The sequence below is a fragment of the Anticarsia gemmatalis genome, chromosome 3 (assembly GCF_050436995.1).
Source record: "Anticarsia gemmatalis isolate Benzon Research Colony breed Stoneville strain chromosome 3, ilAntGemm2 primary, whole genome shotgun sequence".
Taxonomy (NCBI): Eukaryota; Metazoa; Arthropoda; class Insecta; order Lepidoptera; family Erebidae; genus Anticarsia; species Anticarsia gemmatalis.
This window is the reverse complement of record NC_134747.1, coordinates 5,706,259-5,728,690: the sequence shown is the minus strand read 5'-3', so window position 1 is coordinate 5,728,690 and position 22,432 is coordinate 5,706,259. Positions and strand designations below refer to the sequence as shown.

Here is a 22,432-nt window from a genome sequence, read left to right as displayed (position 1 = left end):
TGCAAACCGGAAAATGCGAGTTGAATTTTTAGTGCAATAATGTATCGGACAATCACTATAGATAAAACAATACTAATCCAGCGTTATCAGTTCAACAGCATGGTCAATATTACATTGTTTTTTGGCATTGTGGATTAAAAAAGCAGCTGAGTACTTATATTCATAAGTCGAAATCAAATATTGGCGGATTAAGTTTCTATTTGAACTATACTGGAGCTGTAGTACGTATGTGACTTTCGTCATGAAACTTTCTCCAGAAAATAACTTTGAAGTTTTGACAGATTATTCATATACTATCAGACAAGATGTCAAGATTTTTCGATTATTAAAATTCCGATAGAAATATCGAACCAAAATCAAATATCTCTCACAAGTTTCTGCGAATTTTGTACGTGATTTTTGAAAGCGGTGCACTAATCTGATTAACACTTGCACGCGTAATTCAAGAGAGATTTAACTCTAAAGACACTTAGCCAAAAGCTCTAAGAAATAACTTTCACTGACTTACACCGGCAGTGCTTTATGATTTATGAACACCGATTGACGTTTTAATGTGCGAAACGTGTCGCAGTTAAATACTATACCTGCTAATATTATAAATGCGAAAGTAAAGGCTATCTCTTACGCTTTCGCTAAGAAACTAAATTCTAGATCGCTAGTGTTAATATAAGCATGATAACATCATTTAAAGTGTATTTTTATTGATCCAGAAAAGGGAGATAGAAGATCCGTCAGTAAGACTAACCCCCAATTTCAGAGTAGGTACCTCAGAAACGGGGGGTAAGCTAAGAATCCTACAACCTGAATGACCCCAGTGCATATGACCCATAATATATTACACGCAACGCATAGTTCTGACTAGCGCACAAAAAACTAGGTAACGTTAAACTAGGTATAATAACTAATTGCAAGAAAGATAAACTGTACGTAAATTATATTACAAAAAATTCAATCAGTTTCGTCATAAATCTACAAGTTATATTTTCAATGAATTTTTATTATACAATACATAGGTAAACTCTATCACGTGCAGGTTTTGTAACCCAGTACCTATTATCAGACGTATGCAATATGCAATCTTTACGTAGAAATGTCTCATAATAATATTTCATTATTCATTAGTACCTATTGCATTTTAATTAATATATTCTCGGTAAGATCGGTACAAAAATAAAATAGTAATATGGCCAGAAGCGAATGACTTTATATGGTATGAATATTATAAATAAGTAATTCGTTTACATATTTTTTTATACAAATATTTTGATACAACAGAAAAACAGGTAGCAAAAATTCATTTTTAGTAAAAATATTATATATACATATGCGTCTATTATACAATTGGGCTTAACTTAAAAAATACTCGGAACTGCAAGTATTTTAAAGTTAATTAGGATGACATGACGATTTTTAAATATTAAACATTGTATAAAGTTTCAGGAACTTGCATTACGTTTTTTTAACAAAATCATAATTATTTTTTGTATAACGACCGTCATTTATCATATTAGAATGTTTTTTTTCCACAACCCGTGCCGGTAAGTACCCAACAGACAAAAAGCATTGGCAGTTTAGGAAAAAAAACCGTTCATGCAGTCAATTTATAAGTGCATTCACAAAATCATTGCAGAATGGAATATTACTGTAACAAAATCCGGATCGTAATATTCGATTCTCTCTACGAATACGTTCTTTGTTTCATAAACATTGGCATTGCACTACCGTTATGGCGAACCTAATGGGTGTATCGTCGACTTATAGCATTGTGTTTCTCAGCCTTGGCTTGTATATGTCGCGTAATCAACCATCGTAATTATCTTTCTCAATGGCACGTGGCACATCTTTAGTTTTTTAACTAATTTCCTATCGTAGATACGTTGACGCTGCACATTGAAATTAGGGAAGTGTCCTTTTTAAAACTAAGACGATTAAAACAATAGCTCATTGAAATATTACACTTTTAGGCCCTAGGTAGGTAGTACTATTACTTATTCTGTGCCCTAGGTTTGCGTTGCCTTAGGCCTTGCGTTTTTCATAGGACGCAATTTATTGTCATCCGTGTCGTTTGTATAACTGTTTTAAATGTTACTTTTCAATGGACTACAAGCCGAAATACAGTTCTCTACAGTCATAGCGACGTTACCTATTAGTCTAACTACAATAAAGTACTTAACCGATAGTTTTTAAAATACATTTTATATGTAAAATTCGCATAGTACTCCTCATGAAGAATCAATACGGTAGCCACTGGTGCTGCTTATTCAGTTTCATCATAACTGGCGACGCTCGTATCCTCAGTTCAACGGAAGAGTTAGAGTTGCATCAAATATCCTATGTCGTTGAACCGATAATAGCTATTATTTTCGCTATACTTTTAACTTATGACAATGAGGTGTAGAAAGAATTGATGGCCAATCTTTCTCCTAAATCTTCTTACATTCTTTTGCCTGCTGGCGTAAATGATGATTTCTTTCCTAGTCACTAATATAAAGAGGTGTTTAACTCGACTCAAAAATACCTGCATAGTTTTGTGAACTTTAAATCGGAATTTTAATACAACATTTTCAAAACTGGTTACCTAAATAGGTACCTAGTTTTCTATTTTTGTAGTCATTTTCTGTGAACAGGATAAAAATGCTAGCTGTTTGGATTTTAAGAGATCCGAGGTCATTTAAGTCTCATTTTATTTAAATTGCAAAATAAAATACAAATTAACTACAATTTTATGATATGTTTGCTAGGTCGTTTTCGTATTACACAGTAAGGTAGGTAAAGGAATGAAAACCAAAATACAAACAATCGAAATTAGGTAGAGTTCAACGACTTTCAATTAAGTTTTATTTCCGCAAAAATGCGTGTAATTTTTACCCATGGCAACGAGATTATGGAAAAGCAACCGAAGGCTAGTCAACTAATAATACACTGAAACATATTTTCAAATCTATTAATACATGATCGATCGTCTAATAATCTCTTCTTAACTAAGCTAGGATCGTTTATCAAACAAAAATTGCAGATAAAGGCCGAATAAAATATTCTGCTACATTCTATGAATACCAATTTGAACAAAAGTAAAAAGTTCTTATTTTCGATTCGACATATTCGTATACGTGACCACCATAACGTATGGTTTTTGAATTCAATGATTTAAAAAAGTGTTACAGACGTCATCAGATTTACTTAAAAAAATCGATTTACATAATATGCCTATTTATTTATTTAACACGTTTTATACCCTAGGAGGAAAATGAGATAATATTATACCTTTGAAAGTTTATAACTGACGTTTTTAATGCACATTTTGTCTGAGAATTTATGCAGGTCTACGATGATTCAGGGAAAAATGCTTTAGGTTTTTCAAATATCCTCTGAAAAAACATAGAACCTTAATATTTCTCGATGTATGATGACAGTTAACAATAAGACGAGCACGAGATCTTCTCAGTTAAAACGTGCGTACCTTGGAACTAATGTGACTACCTAATAATTAACCTTAAATACGTTAATTGATAAGTAAATAGTATAATTACACAATTATAATCAGGAACATGAGCATGTTCTACGTAAATCCTTCAATCAGAATTGCGAGAACGGCGTGTATGAGAAAAAATAACAAAAGAATGAAAACAAGATGTGCGTTCACACACTCAAGGCTGACGACAGGCATATTTTTTTATTTTTTAGTACTGGTCCTTCTTTGGCATGAAGCCTTATTTACATGACACCGGTAATAAAAATTAAATAAAAAATTATTAACTCCTGTCCCTCAATGCCTGTACATACTATATTTTATTATCTTGTTGATCGACTTAGACATTTAGATTTAAACTGGCTTCTTTCAATACACTGCTGCTGATGCAATATTTTTAAAAATAGAATTTATTCTTGAACAATATTAACCTTTAACTTGTAATCTCTATGGCTTTTACCTAATAGCCTTTTGCTTAAATATTTTCGTTTATTTTATAAAGATGGCACGAGTTAAACAAATGTTTTTTTTTCGTAATTAGACACTGTTTAATTTAAACTGTAATAAAGAGGTGACAATATTAAGTGTGTCAAATCTCGAATTTCTATACATTTCAAAAGTTCTAATTTAAAATCACGAGCAAATGTTAATTTTAAAATTAATTGAATAATTATTTTACATAACACTTTTTGTAGATATATTATTTTCTTTTTTACAGTAGGCATTCATTAAATTAACTGTTTGTTGCATAATACAATTATTGTTCACTATACTGCGTGGGCATAGACGGTGTGAATAAGTAGAGACGACATATCGGTAATTAAAATTTTACTTCTTTTTAGTTTTTCTTTTTCATTCGCTTTTTTAATTTTATTCCAACTAACTAACTCAATAAAAAACGCAATTAAACCACATGAATTACAATTTAGATGATACCTAAATTTATTGATAGATCATTAAACCTATAGTGGTATCTAGTCTATTTTTGTATATTTAAATGTGTAGCTATTGTTCTATTTTTTATAAATATTTAGTTACTTACGACCTTGCTATACAATTTTATTATTATTTTTAATAAATAGTCCAAGTGGAAGTATTTAATAATGGTTTAATTTTTATAGAAGTAAAATACTAAGTAATAACTTCACCATGGATATTTAATTACATAGTAAAATATAAAAAATAGGTACATAGGTTCAAATATTATTATTACTGTTCAATTGTATTTAATATATTTTTTAATCCCCTTCGATGTTTTCGCAAATGTAATTATTCCGATAAATTATCAGTTTATCTCACGATTAAGAAATAATATCATTATAAACAGTATGCGAGTTATTCAATTATCACAACTTTATCTTTTCGCGATATGTGATGTAAGCGCATTAATTGATATTATTTTTATTTACATAGAATATAAAAATTCAACAAAAAAAATGCTAGGTAGTAAATTATACAGCCATTACCTACATTCGCAAATAATACTTAGGTAAAGAAGATTATGATACTTAAAACCTTGGTAAAAAAACAAAACGTGATGATGTTCGTGTTGCAAAACTTGACTCGAACAATAAATCTTAACGAAATCAGTGAACGACCTCTGCATCTTTGCGTAGAAAATTATGACTTTTGCAGTTCTTTTTTTTTTTACTTATTTTATTCTTTATTACATATTGGCGATTAACTCAGTCTTTTTAATATCTCCAGCCAGTTCTTTATTGTATTTATCATGATCGTTAACATCATGGCGTAATTTTATTCATCTCCATGTACTTAATTATTACAGTAATATTACTAAGCACAATCATTATTACAAGTGATAATACTCAATTTTTTTTATTCGTTTTAGAAATACTCATAATCTATTGTAATTTTATTTTACGTCAAAGAATCAACTCAATAAAATATAAGGATACGACAATTGACCAATTAAAACTTAATGAGCTATTCAATAAACTAATCCAGTAATGGATGAAGCAGTAGAACTATTTTCTATAGTGATAAAGGAGTGCACTTGGAGTGACATAGGTCATCATAAAAAAGAAAAAATATGGAAATCGAACACAGGATCTCTGGGATCCATCGTCTGTATCAGATTCATCAGATCCCTGCGTTAAGGTAATTAGTCGATATTACCCTATTATAATACAGAGCTCAATACACAATACGGTCTACACCAAAGCTTGGGTTCTGTAAGATATTTGCAAATAATTTAAATAATCAGGAGAAAAATTCATAGAGATAAATAAATATTTATTACGATACAACCACACCACAGATAATAACGGTTGGGTAAGTTAAGGATGAATAATTATTAATTGGATGCATATTTTTTTCTAAAATATTTGTAGAATATTTAATACAAAATTAGAAGCCATTCATATCGGTCTTAATTTATTATTCAAAAGTTTCTGTTGCTCAAACTGTAATCTACAACTAATGCCTAACTTAGAACTAAAATAATAACAAAAAAAAAAACACTTACCATTAAAATACCCAAAAAATTAAAACACCAGTAGATTAAATAAATTAATTTCTCACAAATAATACCGAAACTAATAATTACGAAAAAAGTTTTAATACAACTTTTTAATTTACGAAGTTCCGATAGAGCGTTCAAAATTCGAATGAGCGGCGACTTCGCGGCTCGCGCGCTAGCGACTTTGTGCGAGTGAAGCGGTGGCGTCAAGCGGAAGCGGGGCACCGGAGAACGCAACGTGGGGTACCGGCGACTGTGAAACTGCGCTACCACGATACCACATCAGTCATGTGTCGCGATATTGTCACCGTGGGACATAGAAACACGGCACGACTGTGGGACGATCTATGCGCGAGAAAAAATCACAATCAACCTTCAACACTAGAAAGTCGCATCATAATCACGCAAAACATGATGGATGTTTGATTGCAGACACATTTCAAACAGCTTACTTGTTGCTGTAATTGTTTGTGAGTTGTTCAGAAGAAATGTATCTGTGTTCAATTATTTACGGATTATTATTTTTGTATTCTGTCGCACTCGACTCTACATTCCTAATATTAAATGTAGTTTATGTGAGAATTGTAGTGTAATTCTTATATATTATGAACATTAAAAACAGACTTAGCGTCACGTTGATTAAAATACTTAATGAAAAATAACAATCTTAAAAAGTGCCATTGTAGCATTAAGTAATCTCTGGATAATCATACTCTATATTCTGAGTTGAGAACGTAAAACAGTGTTTTTTCCAACAGGCTCGGATTCGATTCTCGCGTCAGGCAAACAATTATTTAGCTCTATTCAGCTCTAATATTTATTAGCTAGTAATCTTGGTAGATAAGTAGCACTATCTTCCTCAAAAATCTGCGTATGTTACCTACCTACAAATACTACGTAAAACTATGATCCCATAAAAAGTAGATCGAATAGCCGCGACCAACTCTGTTGATTTAGCACCTTAATAACCATTGTTTGGAGTTACGATACTTCCTAAAGCAGTTTTACATGCAAAAACCCTATTTCAATCTGATAGGATCATGGCAGGTATATCTGGCCCAGATCTTAGACCGTCTGGAAATATCGAGTGGTCAGGGCTAAGGGCCGGAGAGGGCGGGAATGCGGGACGTCAATAACAACACAAATAATTAACATTAACCTACATACGAATCTAACTCTGTGCAGCGGAAACTTACGTGAATATTTCTAGAAATATAAATGATTTGTTAATAGGCAATAAACGCGATAACCTTGGGCTTGTGTGACCTGAATCCTTTTGTTATTATTTTTCCTTGTGTTTTTGTAACTAGAGCTGTTTTGAGTGCACCCACGTAAAATATCGCTTATAAGTAATGCTACCAAAGATAGGCCCTGATTGTAGTCCTTTAAGATTTTGTAAGGCATCATTTAAAAATTAGAAATCGGAGCCAATCATGGTTCTGAGCCTTAAAAATGGTATAGTTTTGGAGATTAAATGACTGCTACAAATAAGTAACTACCTTTCAGATTAACTAAGTCTGTGTTGATATAAATATTGTAGCCGTATAGTGAATACGTAGCAGGTGCCGATGTTTTATAAATATGTCACCTGTCTCAAAGCATATAACGAAACAATATTGTATCAATTAAATTGTATCATTTTCGATTGTCACGAGTATGATATGATATTAGACCCTTCTTTCCATTAAACAGCACACGATATAGGATATAGCACGTGCCGAGCAACTTCATCAGTCTTAATATAAATGCAAGCTGCTGCGAGAACGTAAAATAATAAAAACAGATTTAAAAGAGAAGAGGTGATGGAGATGACATCGATGGCGTCCACCTATTCCTTCAACTGTAATTCTGCAATCACATTTTTTTTATTGTTTTAACATAAAAGTATGCCTTTGGACTCTCTTCCTCTCTGTGTTCTTTTCCAATACCTACTTACTACGTGCCGATATTCCCATTCTCCAACTTTTAGCTGGAGCTGGAACTTTGAAAAAGAAATATGTTTTACTTTATTTCACAACTCCCCAAACCATTTTTTAAATCCATGAATGTCTCACGGCTGAGCTAGGGTCACCTCCCGTAATGAGAGAGGGCTAGGCCTTGAGTCCACCAAGCTGGCCAAGTTAGGAACTTTCCTAAGCCTTAGCCGCTATGTTCCACGCCAGCAAAAGACAATATTTGCCACGTTAGTTGGAGATATGTTGTTCAAATTTCTGAAAAACTTCAGCCATTCTTTCAATTCATTAGACTAATGATCGGTTTTACCGCCTCTGTTTAAGTATCGGTTAGTCTATTAGGTAGTTTTTAAATAGTTATTTTCATACTTTTGCTGTCACGTTATCTATGCGGTAAGCTATCGCACACTTATTCATGTGCAGAGTAGGTACCGAATAAAGCTCATAGAAATGATGCGTTTGACATAGGTGTTAGATAACACCACATAAAAGGTAAAATACAAAACAGGTATCACTCAATGCCATCATAATTTTGTTACGAAAGTGTATGACGGTAACGTATGACTAAAATGACCATAAAGAGCGTAAAATAAATTAACAAAGGTTTTATTTTAATTAATTGTAATCTCACTGCGTCATATTATGATAATATTCTGCATCTATGACACGGACTTGTGATTTCAATGGCAGTAGGCACATACCTATGTATTAATCCGGTGATTATTGTAAATAACAAACATTAAATTGTAACGTAATTTGAATAATTGCAAATTATCTTGCATTGCCGGTAAATAAAGTACGAAAAAATAATGTTAATAAGTATCCGAAGTCGGAAGTCCCTCCCTCTAAACGTAGTAGACCAAGATATATTTACTTAAAACACGCTAAAACTTTGAACCAATCTTGTATTGTATTATCTGATTTAAGGACGGAATTCATAGGGCAATACTATCAAATATCTTTTTTATACTTCTCGCCTCTGTACCAATAATTTTCAAAATGTTAGGTGAGCAGGCTTAAGTAAAAGTCGCGCTCCAGAAACCGAAATATTAGTTTTATTCCATTAGAATATGGCTCCACAACCTACATTGAACAAATAATCTTGCTAAAACCCTCGTTATTTAATTTGTATCGTATCAATTTTGTATTTAAACGATTGAGGTAGAAACATTAAGTGCCAGGAAGTGGCTACACAAGATTGGTAGAAAGATCAAACTCCTACAACTTTTTTTAGAGCAATACATTGTTTCACTAAAAAAAGGTAACAAATAAATTATATGAACGGACACTAACCTTATAATAATTATTTATTTAATAAGCCAAACCAATAATATAAATTCCTACCAAGTAATACCATAATGTAATTTATGTATTTATCAAAAATCGATGGTAAACTAAAAATGAGGCACAGCCCTATAGTCTGTCAGTCTGACATTTCGCGTAAATTGACAGTTCACTGACACCACACCTGTGGTTGAATTTACAATTTCACCAAATCATTCGATCAGTTTGGGCGGGCGCCGGCTTGTCACAAAAGGCGAATTATTCCTCCGTATCTTATTTCGTTAGCATTTTGTTTAAATATATCAAGTAGATCTTGAGTTTTTATTCAAAATGTCTCATTTCAAATTGATATCATCCACTAAGGCGTCGGATATAATCCCAGTGAATAAGTATGTTTCGGAAAAGACCGGTATTACTGTGATCATAGCAGGAGTTGAAGGTCCTTTGGTCAACGGATTCTTTTGCCTGGGTAAGCACTTATATTAAAAAAGTACCTCAATTCTCTGTAACGAAGAACACATTCGTAGTCTGTACCATATGTGCTTTATTTTCTGATTAGATTTTAAATCTACCTGGTTTTACGCTATAAATTTCTGTACAAATGTTTTCAACTATTTGAAATTTATGGTCAACCTACTTTTAGGTTAAATTCTGTATCCTATGTCAGCCCTCAGTGTAACTGAATTCAAATAGTTTTAAAATTATTGTTTTTATTTCAGTAAGTTCTTGATTTGTGATAACTTTCTAACATAAGCACACATAAAATTGATACTGAACATAATAACTTTATTGTCATGATAAAATATTAATTCAAAAACATAATTATGTATGACTTACAAGTTGCCTAATTATATTTTTTACACTACAATGAAAACTATAAATCAATTATTGAATTGCCACTTTACTTTGTCTAGCAACCGAAGCCCATGATGACGATGGTCTTCCTCACACTCTGGAACATCTCATCTTCCTGGGGTCTGAGCGGTACCCATACAAGGGGATCTTGGACTTAGTGGCCAACCGCTGCATGGCTCAGGGTACTAATGCATGGACTGATACAGACCACACTTGCTATACGGTTTATACTGCTGGAGATGCGGGCATGTTGACGTTGTTGCCGATTTACTTGGACCATATTTTACGGCCCACATTGACTGATGAAGGGTTTATAACTGAGGTACACCATATTGATGGAGATGGTGAAGACGCTGGTGTTGTCTACTGTGAGATGCAAGGACGGGAGAACACTGCAGATTCTAGGTAACGAATTTATTGAAATATTAGGTCGGGAAAAGTCTTTTCACATTATAGTGTGTATCAACTTGTAATAAAATCTTTTCTCTACACAAAAAAGCTCGATATCTGGGTACCTCACGAGCTGACTGAAAGAAACCTAATGAACCATGTACTCATTTGTGATTCTTGAAGCCAAAGAGATTTTATTACAAGTTCATACATGCTATAATGCTAAAAGACTTTTTTCCTGACTTAATATAATGTACTTTGTATAGAGTTAGATCAATTTTGATATGTCATATGTTTGTGTTGTGTTCAGGTGTGAATTGCAATTGTCAAGAGCTATGTACCCGGGCAGTGGGTACTCCGCTGAAACTGGTGGTATTATGGAAAACCTTAGGATCTCTACTGATAATACTAAAGTAAGTTATAGTTTGAAAGATGAAGTATGCTTCTATTGCAGTATTTTACTTTAATCTGGGGGCACGGAAGTGCCCCCGCAAGTCGAGCAAAAAAAAAGCGGCACGGCCGTAACATCCTTTTCTCGAAGCAATTCGGGCTATTTTTGACACCCCTATAACTTCGTTGTGGACAAAACAAGAAGCCTGGATTTTCAGCAACTAATCAGTCATTGTATAAACACGGTATATTTAAAATTTCAGTCAATTTGAACCAGTAGTTTAAGAATGACAACTTGTTAAAATTTTGAATTTTGTCACTCACTGATTCACTGACTCACTGACTCACCGCTCATCAAAAGTCTAAGGTACTTCTAGCAGACTTAGAAGCTTAAAATTTAGAATACAAATAGGGTTTAGTGTTTTAATCATGGGAAAAATTTAATATTTTCTAATTTCGGTCCAGTTTTCTAAATACATCAACTGCAACAATAACTTTGTAATCCCGTATAAATGTATAAGATTACAAGGTTACATTTGCAGTTAATGAATTATTATTACTGTAGAAAATAAAATAAATAGGTGTAAACAGGTACCTACTATATGAGGCATAACGGGAGGGGATATAGGGTGGGTAAGGGTGTATAGCCCATGAAACTGAACAACATTCCCATAGGAAAATATGTTGAATTATGAAAAAAATAAACGTCTTTCCATACAAATTGGACTTAGGTTCGCTCTACAAAAAGAAGTGAGATGCCATCAAAAACATTCTGTAAAAACTTCAAGTCTCGCCGTAAAAAGTTGTGAGATCAATATAATACCAAGTCGATTAATCTATTTAGTCTCTACTTAAAGGACCTTCTGTCTTAAGTTATTACGTATGTTATTATCATGCCAATTAAAAAAAAATACCTTTAAAACAAATAGATCGACTTGGTCATCGCAAGAAAACACAAATTCGCCATTAACATTTCAGGAGCATTAACTAATCAAATCATGCGATGGCCAGGTCGGTCTATTTGTTTTAGAGGTTTTTTTTTTTAAATTGGCATGATAATAACATACGTAATAACTTAAGACAGAAGGTCCTTTAAGTAGAGACTAAATAGATTAATTGACTTGGTATTATATTGATCTCACAACTTTTTACGGCGAGACTTGAAGTTTTTACAGAATGTTTTTGATGGCATTATTTTATTTTAAAGACTGACCTGATATAAATTGTAATTTATTATTTGATTAATTCTTTAATTAAATATCCAAACCAAGGTTTCATCAAACAGTTTAACATTAAAAACAACACATGCTGTTTTCATTCTACAATTTATTTCTGTACCTTTTATAAGTAAGTAAATATTAATACCTACTTATTTTAGGTAAGAAACTTCCACAAGAAGTTCTATCGTGCGGAGAACTTGACGATCATCCTGGCTGGTCAGATAGAGGCTGAGGATGTCTTCAAAGCATTACAAACCGTGGAGGATGACATCATAGCCAAGGTAACACTGAAACAGATGCAATACACATGTTAAATATAACTGACCTATTTTGTAGATATATTATGTCAACTATCAAATGTAACACTGCACATGATTATTATCTTGTTTGTGAGATTATGTGTATGTTTTTTTGTGGATTTTCCTCACCAGTTATCAGCAAATATGTTCAATATTTTTAAATTGAATCCTTTACTAGGTACTCAATATGTGCTATTGAACTTTTGATGTCCTATTATTTCTATTCTTTTCAAGTATAATGTAACAATTAAACACAAGGGGTAGAGTGGTTATTTAAGTAAGATCAGGTAGACAACATTTTGCAAAAAAAATTGTTTTTAAAATGTTTTGTAAAGAAGTCAGTTAAAACGTCACATTGAAGACTTGTTAACACACTCGTCACTCATACAATACACTAAACTGTGAAACTGCTAGGCAGATGAGAATAGAAATACCTACAGTTAATTTAATTTTATCTTAAGCATGCCAGATTAAATACTGTTTAACTAACTGTACAAATAACTGTAAAATAATTTAGCACGACATTGTATCTTATAATAGTTCCTAGCATGCGTAAAATGCTATTTACTTATTTACCAATTTTAAACAAGAAGATTTTGTCAACACATTACCATTTTTAGGATTTCATACCCAAAGCGTAAATACAGAACCCTCTAATTGAGACTGCCTGTCTGTCACTAGGCTGTATCTCTAGAACTGTGATAATAAGACACTTTAAATTTTCACAAGCAATGTATTTCTGTTGATGCAAAAAATACTGAAAAAAGGAATAGAATGAAAATATCCCTAGCATATTTTATAAAATGTTAGGAATCATAAATACAGCAGTAGTAATCAAATTGCAAAAAGAAAATACGAATGTCTACATTTCAGGCCTATTTCGCCACCCGCATACAGTTAAACATTTCACAGAAAATTCGTAGTCACCTTTCCCGACCTTAATGATACAAGTCTAAACAGCATAATGACTGGTCTAACACGCCTTGTACATTCAGGTCGAATCAATATTATTCATTTGTACAATATGAGCTTGTAGTTAGAAATGACCTTGGCAACAGAACATAAAAACTAAACGAATATAAACAATTTTATCTTGCACTTCATTGGCTGGGACCCAATATTTTTTTGCTTACAATTTCTACAAACGGCAATGTCAATAAAGATGTCGATTTTTAGACCGAATAATGCGTAATTACTAATTGCTCTGTTTCCTGAAACTTGTAAACTCACTATTCGTCTTTTTACGCGGTTATTCTTATACTTTTAAGCAACTACAATATTTCGTCAAATAACTGAACAAGGTAGTTTCCAAACCATTACTATTGTACCAGTTGTCATTAGTTCGATTTTCGCGCGAAACAAAAGAAAATATATTGTTCGATTTAAATATTATTATTAAAATACTTTCAAGTCTGTAGACTGCCCATTATTCACAAATGAAAGTGATTCTTAGTTGTTGTCTTTGTAAACAAGAATCACACTATTTCTAAAAAGATTGCAGTTAGAATTCAATGCATGAGATCATGTATTTACCACCTACATTGTAATCAACTAATCACTAATTCTCTAAGGTGACCTCACTAGACAGACAGGTATAATTTGGTCTGTTACCTATTATCTGATGCTGTGACTCACTTCTTGTTTATTTATGCAGTGTGCAGGAAAACAAGACATGATAAAAAACAATAGTTTTGCATGATCACTACTATTGTTTTGTTAATCCAAGTTGTAGAAAATGCTAAACAGAAACTCATTAGATTTGTGTTTGGCAAGACACGAGTTTACTATGTTCGGTTTCTAAGTTACATTTAGCGGTAGTTTATCTATTCAATAGCGTTGAATCTCAAATAAAAAACGCTATTGAAAAGACATACTACAGCTAAATGTACTCAGAAACCGAACATTACTGGTGTCTAATGTATCTTTTTTGTTTGAAATATATTAATAGAACTCGTGATATTATGAACGTTTTAAAAAAACGACAATGCAGTATGTACCTTTTAGATATATGCAAACAATAAAATTGTAGCAATGCATTTATTATTTCCTTACGCGAAATTTCATCTACGTGCGGGCTCATCCTAGCGGGATACAGACATGCAGCGGTGGAAGGTTTAAGTTCATAAGTGGGACACATAGAGGGCTATTTAACAAAACATTATGTTCTCGTTTTTAGAAAGAGGCGGAGTCTCTGGAAGACTGGGTGAAGCCATGGCAGACCATTCCCGCCACGCCGCAGTATGGAGAGTACAAGGTGGAGTGGCCTGCAGACACTATTGACTGTGGACAGGTAAAACTCTTTTTAACTATAGCAAATATATTTTGTAGGCGAATTTTCTTTTAGTAAATTATTCACTAAATAGTGTAATATGTTTCCACAGTTGTTTTACTGAATATATAATTTGACTTTAATACTTACTTACAATCTTGTTTGTAACTTTATTTTGCTTGCCTATGTACAAAGTTATATTGATTTTCTAATGAAACTTTGTCGACAACACGCCAACGATCTATTTTCATAACCTATGATTAATGGTACATTAAAACTATATGTATGACGAACTTGTTATTAACTTTACATAGTACGATACCTTTGTAGATTAGTCTTTGGTAGGTATATGCGACTGCTGCGTTAAAGATCGGCTTCAAATTCCCGGCTTGGCGACTAACTTATTCTTGAATATTTAAGTCAAGAATGGAGTTAAAAAGTCCTGGTCATGAGTTGTAGACCTTTGTTCCGCAAAGATTACGTAAACCCACATTGCGTAAACTCAGTCTTGCGCCTGATCCCTTACCGTGTTAATTACTCAAGCCACCGGGCTATCAAATAGAATAGAGTATCTGTGTATAAATGTACACTTGGAGACCAGATAAATAACGTCCAAACAGTTTCAATTAAACTGGCCTCTACAGCAAAATATCATTGAGGACATTAATAATACTGTAATCCATTAACTTCCAGGTACTATTCGGTTGGCGCGGACCACTGCTGACGGAGGCAGGTTCGCTGAAGGATTTGACAGCTTGTGCCATTCTTCTACGTTACCTATGTGACACAGCCTCCGCTCCCCTGCAACGATGCCTCGTGGAAAAGGATGATGCACTCGCTGGGGATGTAAGAGAAATATTTCAGTCTTGAATCACAATTAGAAGTAGCGATACATCAGTCCAACTGTTTTAGATTGTTCAATCTTAATCGCGTTTTTTTAACCACTGATAAATATTTTATACTACCTGTGTTTGTGTGGTAAATAATTTATTAATTTTGAAATCTGTGCCAAAATATTGAAACTCGCTTAGCTGTATTAAATATTAGTCAACTACCGAGAACTAAAACACTCAAACGACGACGTAAATAAGCTTTTTTTAGTAATTTGCAGCAGCTAAAAAATGCTGTGAAAAAACTATATTACATATGCGAAAGTTTGTAGGAAATTTATAAACTGGAATAAAACATCTACTACTACATCTAATAATAACCATTTTACATAAAAATCCACAGATATCCTACAACCTGACCGAAAACATCGCGTCACTGATCAAGATTGAGCTGGACAACGTGCCGATAGACAAGCTCCCTGCAGCCCGGGACGAGGCGCTGAGGTGTCTGCGCTTCGTGCGCGACGGACACGAGCCCATCGACATGCCGCGCCTTAACAGACTTATACGTAAACAGCTGAGGGAATCCATTGCCAGTCTTGAGTCGAATCCCCATCATGCTGTGGCCTTTAGGTGTATCGGTGATGCGCTGTATTCGCAGAATATTGATGATGTAAGTTTGAAAATGATTTTTACTGTTATAAGCCCTGTTCTAGGCATAATCGACGGCTGACCTTATTCTTGTACAAGGCCTTGGTTTGATTCTTGTATCAGGCAAAATACTACTGTCTCCTCTAATTTATATTATAATATAATAAAATTTCTCAATAGTAGCACGGCGTTGTCTATGGCAATAGCAATAGGTTTTGGCAATAGGCCTATTACGTAGAACTATTATACACATTTGGTGAAAATTGATAATTAATTAAAGATCTCTGTGTTGAATTACGAGAGCCAATTTTCACCCATGTAACATGAAACTATATGAGAATAATAGAAGCTATTTGTATGTTTTTAATTCCAGTTCATCTCCCGTATGAATCCTCAACAAGACCTGCATGCGCTACAAGAGGAGACGGCAGAGTACTGGCTTGGACTGATGGCTAAATTCTTTACCGACGAGTTCGTTGTCATCATGGGATCGCCCAGCATTGAACTGCAATCTAAGTAAGAAAAATAACCTGTACTAGCATAAAAAAACCATACATCCATTCAAAGAAATGCGAAAATCGGTCTGACATGTTTTAACTGTTGATCTGAGTTAAAGATCTAGGGCCAAACTAAGGCTGCTTTTTTAGCTTAATCACTTAGACAGCTGACAAAAGGGATGTGTACCATTATGAGAGAATTTTTTTTATAAAAGATGCACTATAAATATAATGGAATAACATTGTTATTTCAGAATGGCGGAAGACGAAAAGACCAGGTTAGAAGAACAAAGGGCAAAACTTGGTGAAGAGGGTTTGGCTGAGAAAGCCAAAAAATTGCAAGAAGCTATGGACTTTAATGAGGTAAGTTCAACAATAATAATTGTCATGCATTATTTACTGACGAAAAAATCTTCCTTAGAAAATGATGTAAATTCTGGTTTACAAAAACAAATTATATTGACGTAGCTTCAGGAACTTGCAAACGAACATATTACTTACTTAGAGAGATATTTATTGATTTTTATTTAAATAAATAAGAAATAGTGCAATATCCTATTATTAAACTGAACTAAAATAATATACATAGATTGTCAAATATAAATCCTACAAGATCACTTTCAACGCACACATTTGTTTAAAAACTTCACCCATCTGACAATATATTAAAATTTTTGCTTTCTCCAGCGGCCGCCGCCCGCCGGCACACTGGCAGCTATACCGGTGCCGCCGTGCGACAATCTCAAGTGTCACAACATCTCCACGTGGAGCACGGACGGAGAGAACTGCCCGCACTTCGACCTCAAAGACATTCCTATGTACGCCAGAGTACATAGTCTTAAGACTAACTTTGTTTATGTAAGTACCTTTGTCTGTTTTAAAGTCTGTAGTGGTGTTTAAACTCGGATTCGGTTGTATTAAAACTATTTTTTATTATTGGGACAATAATGGGTTGAATTTATATTATATTTGGTTATTGAATTGTCCAAAACATTCACTTTTTACTATGGTGTTAGGAGAGGTGTTGTAATTCCCGTATTTGCAACTTCGACCTGATGATTCACAAAAGATTTTACTGTATGAATGTTAAAATAGCCTTTATGTCGTTGCTCGGCCAGCTAAAAAAATCATCTTTTTCGAGGTGCAAATTTTATTTAAAGTAGTTCAGCCGTTCTGACGACCATGAACCGTGACAAACAGATTTTTTTGATATTTTTTTAATTTCTCCAGATCAACCTGATCTACGACATGACGTCAGTGGACCAGGCGAGCCGCCAGTGGCTGCCGCTACACATGAACGGTCTGGCGGAGTGCGCGGTGCGGCGCGGCGACACGCTGCTGCCGCACGAGGAGGTGATCTCGTCGCACGAGCAGATCACCGTGTCCTTCAGCAACAACATCGGCTTCGAGCGCGGCGGGAACTTCTCCATCGGACAGTTCGGCAACTTTGTTCATATTGAAGTTATGGTCAGTATACCCTCAATCTTCTTTAATTGCATAGTTATATTTATGTAGTGAAGAATTATTTCGGCTGGCCTACTCGATTATTTGGTATATTATCAGGATCCTAACGTCTGGAAGATACCGTTAGTTTTTAACTTTTGGTTTTTTGATCCATAAAATCAACCATTGAAAAAAATAACACTTTTTTAAATTTTTAAATATATGCTATATTTACACCTAATTTATTTGTAACGCTTTTAGTGCGAGCCGGAAGATTACGAAGCAGTGGTAAATCACTTGTACGAGATCATGTACACCTGTGAAATCACCAAGGACAGGCTGCTTGTGTTCGCGCAGAGACTCATCAATGATGTTGCACAGGTAAAAACTAACATTTATTTTATTAAAAACAAAAAAAGATGTTTGCATGAAAGGCACCTTCTATTAAAGTTTATAATGCATCTATTCCTACATTATCGGTTTATTTTATCACGTTGAAAACTCGCTTGACAACTGTAACTTTCAGGTGCGTCGATCAGGCGACAAGATGATGTTCGACACGCTCCGCGACTCAGTGTACAGCAAGGACAGCAACGTACACTGGTGCACGGTGCTCCGGCAACAGAAGTTCCTCAAAGAACTCGTAGAACAGCTGAACGCGGGCGGAGACTCGGCCGAAACAGCCGTGGCTGAGGCCAAGCGAACCTTCGCTAACATTAGGCAGAAGGGCTGGCTCCATATGGCTACTGATTTTGATAGATACAAGCTCAATACTGAACCATGGAAGAGGTTTGCTACGGAGACTAATGAGATTTCACCTGCACCGTAAGTATAACATTTGATATTTAATTGTACATACATACATAACACTCCATTTTCCTATAAGAGTAGGCAGAGACCAAAAAACGCCATTTGGACCGATCCTTACAAACTTCCCTAATCATGCTAGATTATTTTCCTAATTTATATGAAATGTAATAATGTATTATATAAACTTTTTGGAAGATATCCAAGATCGTGAATAGCGTTAAAATCCGCAGCAGGAAACTAAGAAAAGGTAGAAAGCGATGTTAACTTTGATTTAAAACTGGGTATCCCGTATTTTGTTTAAATTATCATTAACCATAATATGTATTGTATACAGGCCGAAGTTGTACTGGGATGCGGAGCTGCTGTCAGGGTTCAGCGGCGGGTTTGTGGTAGGTGTCGGCGGCTGGGAGTCCTGCTGCGTGGCGCAGATGGCGCCCGGCCCGCTCGGACACAACATCGACGACGCCGCGCCGCTCATGATCGCGCTCAACTACTTCACACAGTTAGAGGTAGCTAACGTCTATACTATCGTGACTTATACTCGTATTGACATGTAAGAAAAAAATCTTGAGCTTATTTTTTTTCCATATTTGACACTTGTAACAAAAATAAATTAAACCCTTTACTGTCCCACTGCTGGGCAAGGTTTTCCTCACGTAATGAGGGAGGAGTTAGGCCTTGAGGTCACCACGCTTACCAAGTACAGGTTTACTTGTGGTGTAGGTGTAGTAGTTGACAATATCACGTCTATCATCCAATGTATAATCTACCTCAGTTCTAGAAGCTATGTGCTGCGTGGTTCTCAAATACATTAATTTGGAAATTTTGTTCAACTTTAACAAAAACGTTTCTCTCGCAGGGTCCCATGTGGCGTCTGATCCGTGGTTGTGGTCTGTCATACGGCTACGCGATACGTCTATCACCGAACGAGGGCCGGCTTATATTCACCCTGTACCGCGCCACGAACGCCGTGCAAGCATACACCAAGGCTAAGAGCATTATAGTAAGTATTGTTTATATTTAATTTTCTACAAAATGTATTTTTTGTTTAATTATAAACCAAAACGAAAAGTTATGCAACTTAACCTTCTAAGTGATTATAAGATTGCTTCGTTGCTTACAAAATTACTGATTGAAAACCGATTGGATATTTTTTTCTTTAGAGTTTTTAATGTTTATAGGATTTTTATGTGCTCATCTAACCAAATAAAAATATTTTTCGAATTTCTCAAATAAATTATTAGTAATAAAGCTGCCGTCACGCTCGATAGATGGCGTTGGCGTCGAATTAGAAGTCGCTATGGTTTCGTTACCGCGGCGAGTATATAGTCTCAAGCCACCCTGAAAATTTCAATGCCTACTGCCTGCGGGCTTAGGCCTCCCCTATTACATATATTTTTTGTAGGCACTTCTGCATTCACGTGCAACGTGCTTGATATAAGCAATTAACATGAAAGAGCTCTACAAGTAACAGTTAATTATTGTAATAAATTGAAGTTGTACTAATTATAATTGGTTTTTATTTAAGTTAGATTGAAAGAATTCCACAGTTCTTGGTCCCTTGGTCCCTGGTATTACCATTTCTGGATAAACATCAGAATAAAGTTATATTATCAGATTTACGACAGATGTTTGAATTGTTAATACATTTACTAAGCTGTGTGCTAGATAAAGAGTATAGTAAGTTACTATACTCTTTATCTAGCAGACAGCTTAAGTAATACTTACCCAGAAGTGGTTCATCTGGACCTTAGTGAAGAATGGTATAAATATATTTTTGTTTCTTTTTACAACCACTTTTATGACAAACTTACCACAACTAGTGCACCTAAATATGGCACTGGTAATTATTCTTTTGCCTATAGTTTCTGTAATTGTCTAATTAAATGTTGTGAATAAACAGGACGAATACTTGGCGGATGGTAAATTCGACGACGATCTGTTCGCGTCGGCGAAGAGCACGGCGTTGTTCGAAGTGGTGGAGAATGAGCAGAGCCCGGCTGATGTCGTGAAACGATCGCTTATCAACTATCTGCAGCGGGAAAGCGAAACTTATAACAGGTGAGTTCATAATGTAATGTTCAAGATTCGCGATAAGAACACATGAAAAGTGTTATCAAATTCTGTTTTTGTTAAGTGTATTTCTTGTTGGAGATCCATAATAAATAAATTAATAAAAGTGTTTATGAAGCTCACATTATGTGGCTAATAATTTTACCAGGCGTTACCATAGTACAATTTCTGCTTAGTTTGGATCAAATGACGGTGTCTAAGTAGTCCAAAAATGTAATCTATTTTGCATTGAAGCAAAAACAAGACAACATTGTTATAAATAAAAAAAACTGTAAACTTTTTGGTTCAAAATATTATTAGGTATACGTTTTACTGCTGCTTTTTATGTACATACATAGAAACACATAAAATCACGCCCTCTTCCTATTATCAATCCTTACAAACTTTCTTTACTTTATTCAAATTCACATACATCTAACCCGCCGGTTACGAGTGTATCTGTGTAAATATTTTCTAAGGCGTTTTAGGTTGATAACTATAATAAATTATACATGTAATGCACAGAGACCTGGTCCGCGCCATATCAGCCGTGACTCAGGAGACGGCTCACGCAGCCGCGGCGCGGTGGCTGCCGTCGCTGTTCGACGTGGCCGTCAGCAAACTGGCCATCGCCTGCCACCCCGCCAAGGTCAACGATATGTACACGGCCTTCGAGAAGTACGTATACACTACTTTTATTTATTCTAAGAAATTGGTAAGAGAGCTGTCCCGAACGTTCTTAGGAGTAATAAAAAGAAGTAAAGAAATTGTAGTCCGACAACTAATTAGAAACCTTGTATACTAGTTAACAAAATTCTGAATTTAAAACATCAGTGACCCCACACTTTTAAGCTGATGGTGGCCTATTTGAAACTTTATTTAAAAAATATAAACAGAAATATTAATAATAATCTAGGCAGATCGCGCATGCCGAGACTCTATGCTAGCTTGTTGGACTAAAATATCGAATATGTAAACAGTTTTTTAAATTTAGTGTTGTCTTATTTCAGCATGAACATCAAACTCGAGGCGTTCGAGTCAATGGAGACGTCGCATTTCAACAAATAAGTACAATGTTGGTGCTATTAATATATAAATGTATAACACTAAGCATATTATTTTAATTATTTTTATTCGTTATGTCTGCAATGCAACTGAATGTGAAACTTTTGTATTTTTATGAGCATAATTGATTATTGTTATTTCTTGTACTGCTTGGCTGTGCCTTACGTAAACTGATACATGTATACATAAGTTATTCATTTTATAACAACTGCAATTTTTTAAATCTAAATGTTAATTGAAAATGTATAAAATACATATCTTATACAAACATTTTGCTGTTTATACCGTACAACTGACAATATATCCTATCTGCAATCTAGTGATAAGGTTCCACGCATCTTTAAACTACTGCAGAAAGTCCTGCAGTACCTGTTAAGTTATAAAACGCATTGTATTCCATTTTGGTTGCAGTTGCAATCATTGTGCAAAACACATGATTTGAGCACATATCTTTAACATAATGCAGTCTTAACTGAT

The 22,432-nt window shown here is 34.4% G+C and overlaps 2 protein-coding genes across 2 annotated transcripts in view; one reads left to right on the top strand and one right to left on the bottom strand.

The window, feature by feature from the left end:
* Positions 1–6,189, bottom strand: part of LOC142987310 (long-chain fatty acid transport protein 4-like) — a 40,283-nt gene extending 34,094 nt beyond the window's left edge. Inside the window, exon 1 of the mRNA XM_076135984.1 lies at positions 5,955–6,189. The gene's annotated coding sequence lies outside the window, so the exon portion shown is untranslated. The remainder of the gene's footprint in view (positions 1–5,954) is intronic.
* Positions 6,190–9,355: 3,166 nt separating this feature from the next.
* Positions 9,356–22,225, top strand: LOC142987307 (uncharacterized protein C05D11.1-like). Its single transcript, XM_076135977.1, has 18 exons — positions 9,356–9,653; positions 10,099–10,444; positions 10,740–10,842; positions 12,198–12,320; positions 14,515–14,628; positions 15,301–15,453; positions 15,841–16,110; positions 16,462–16,604; positions 16,840–16,948; positions 17,273–17,443; positions 17,816–18,052; positions 18,290–18,409; positions 18,555–18,853; positions 19,173–19,347; positions 19,698–19,841; positions 20,742–20,899; positions 21,416–21,568; positions 21,901–22,225. Exons 1-18 carry the CDS (start codon positions 9,515–9,517, stop codon positions 21,956–21,958), a joined length of 3,015 nt encoding a protein of 1,004 aa, XP_075992092.1. The 5' UTR covers positions 9,356–9,514; the 3' UTR covers positions 21,959–22,225.
* The last annotated feature ends 207 nt before the right edge of the window (positions 22,226–22,432 follow it).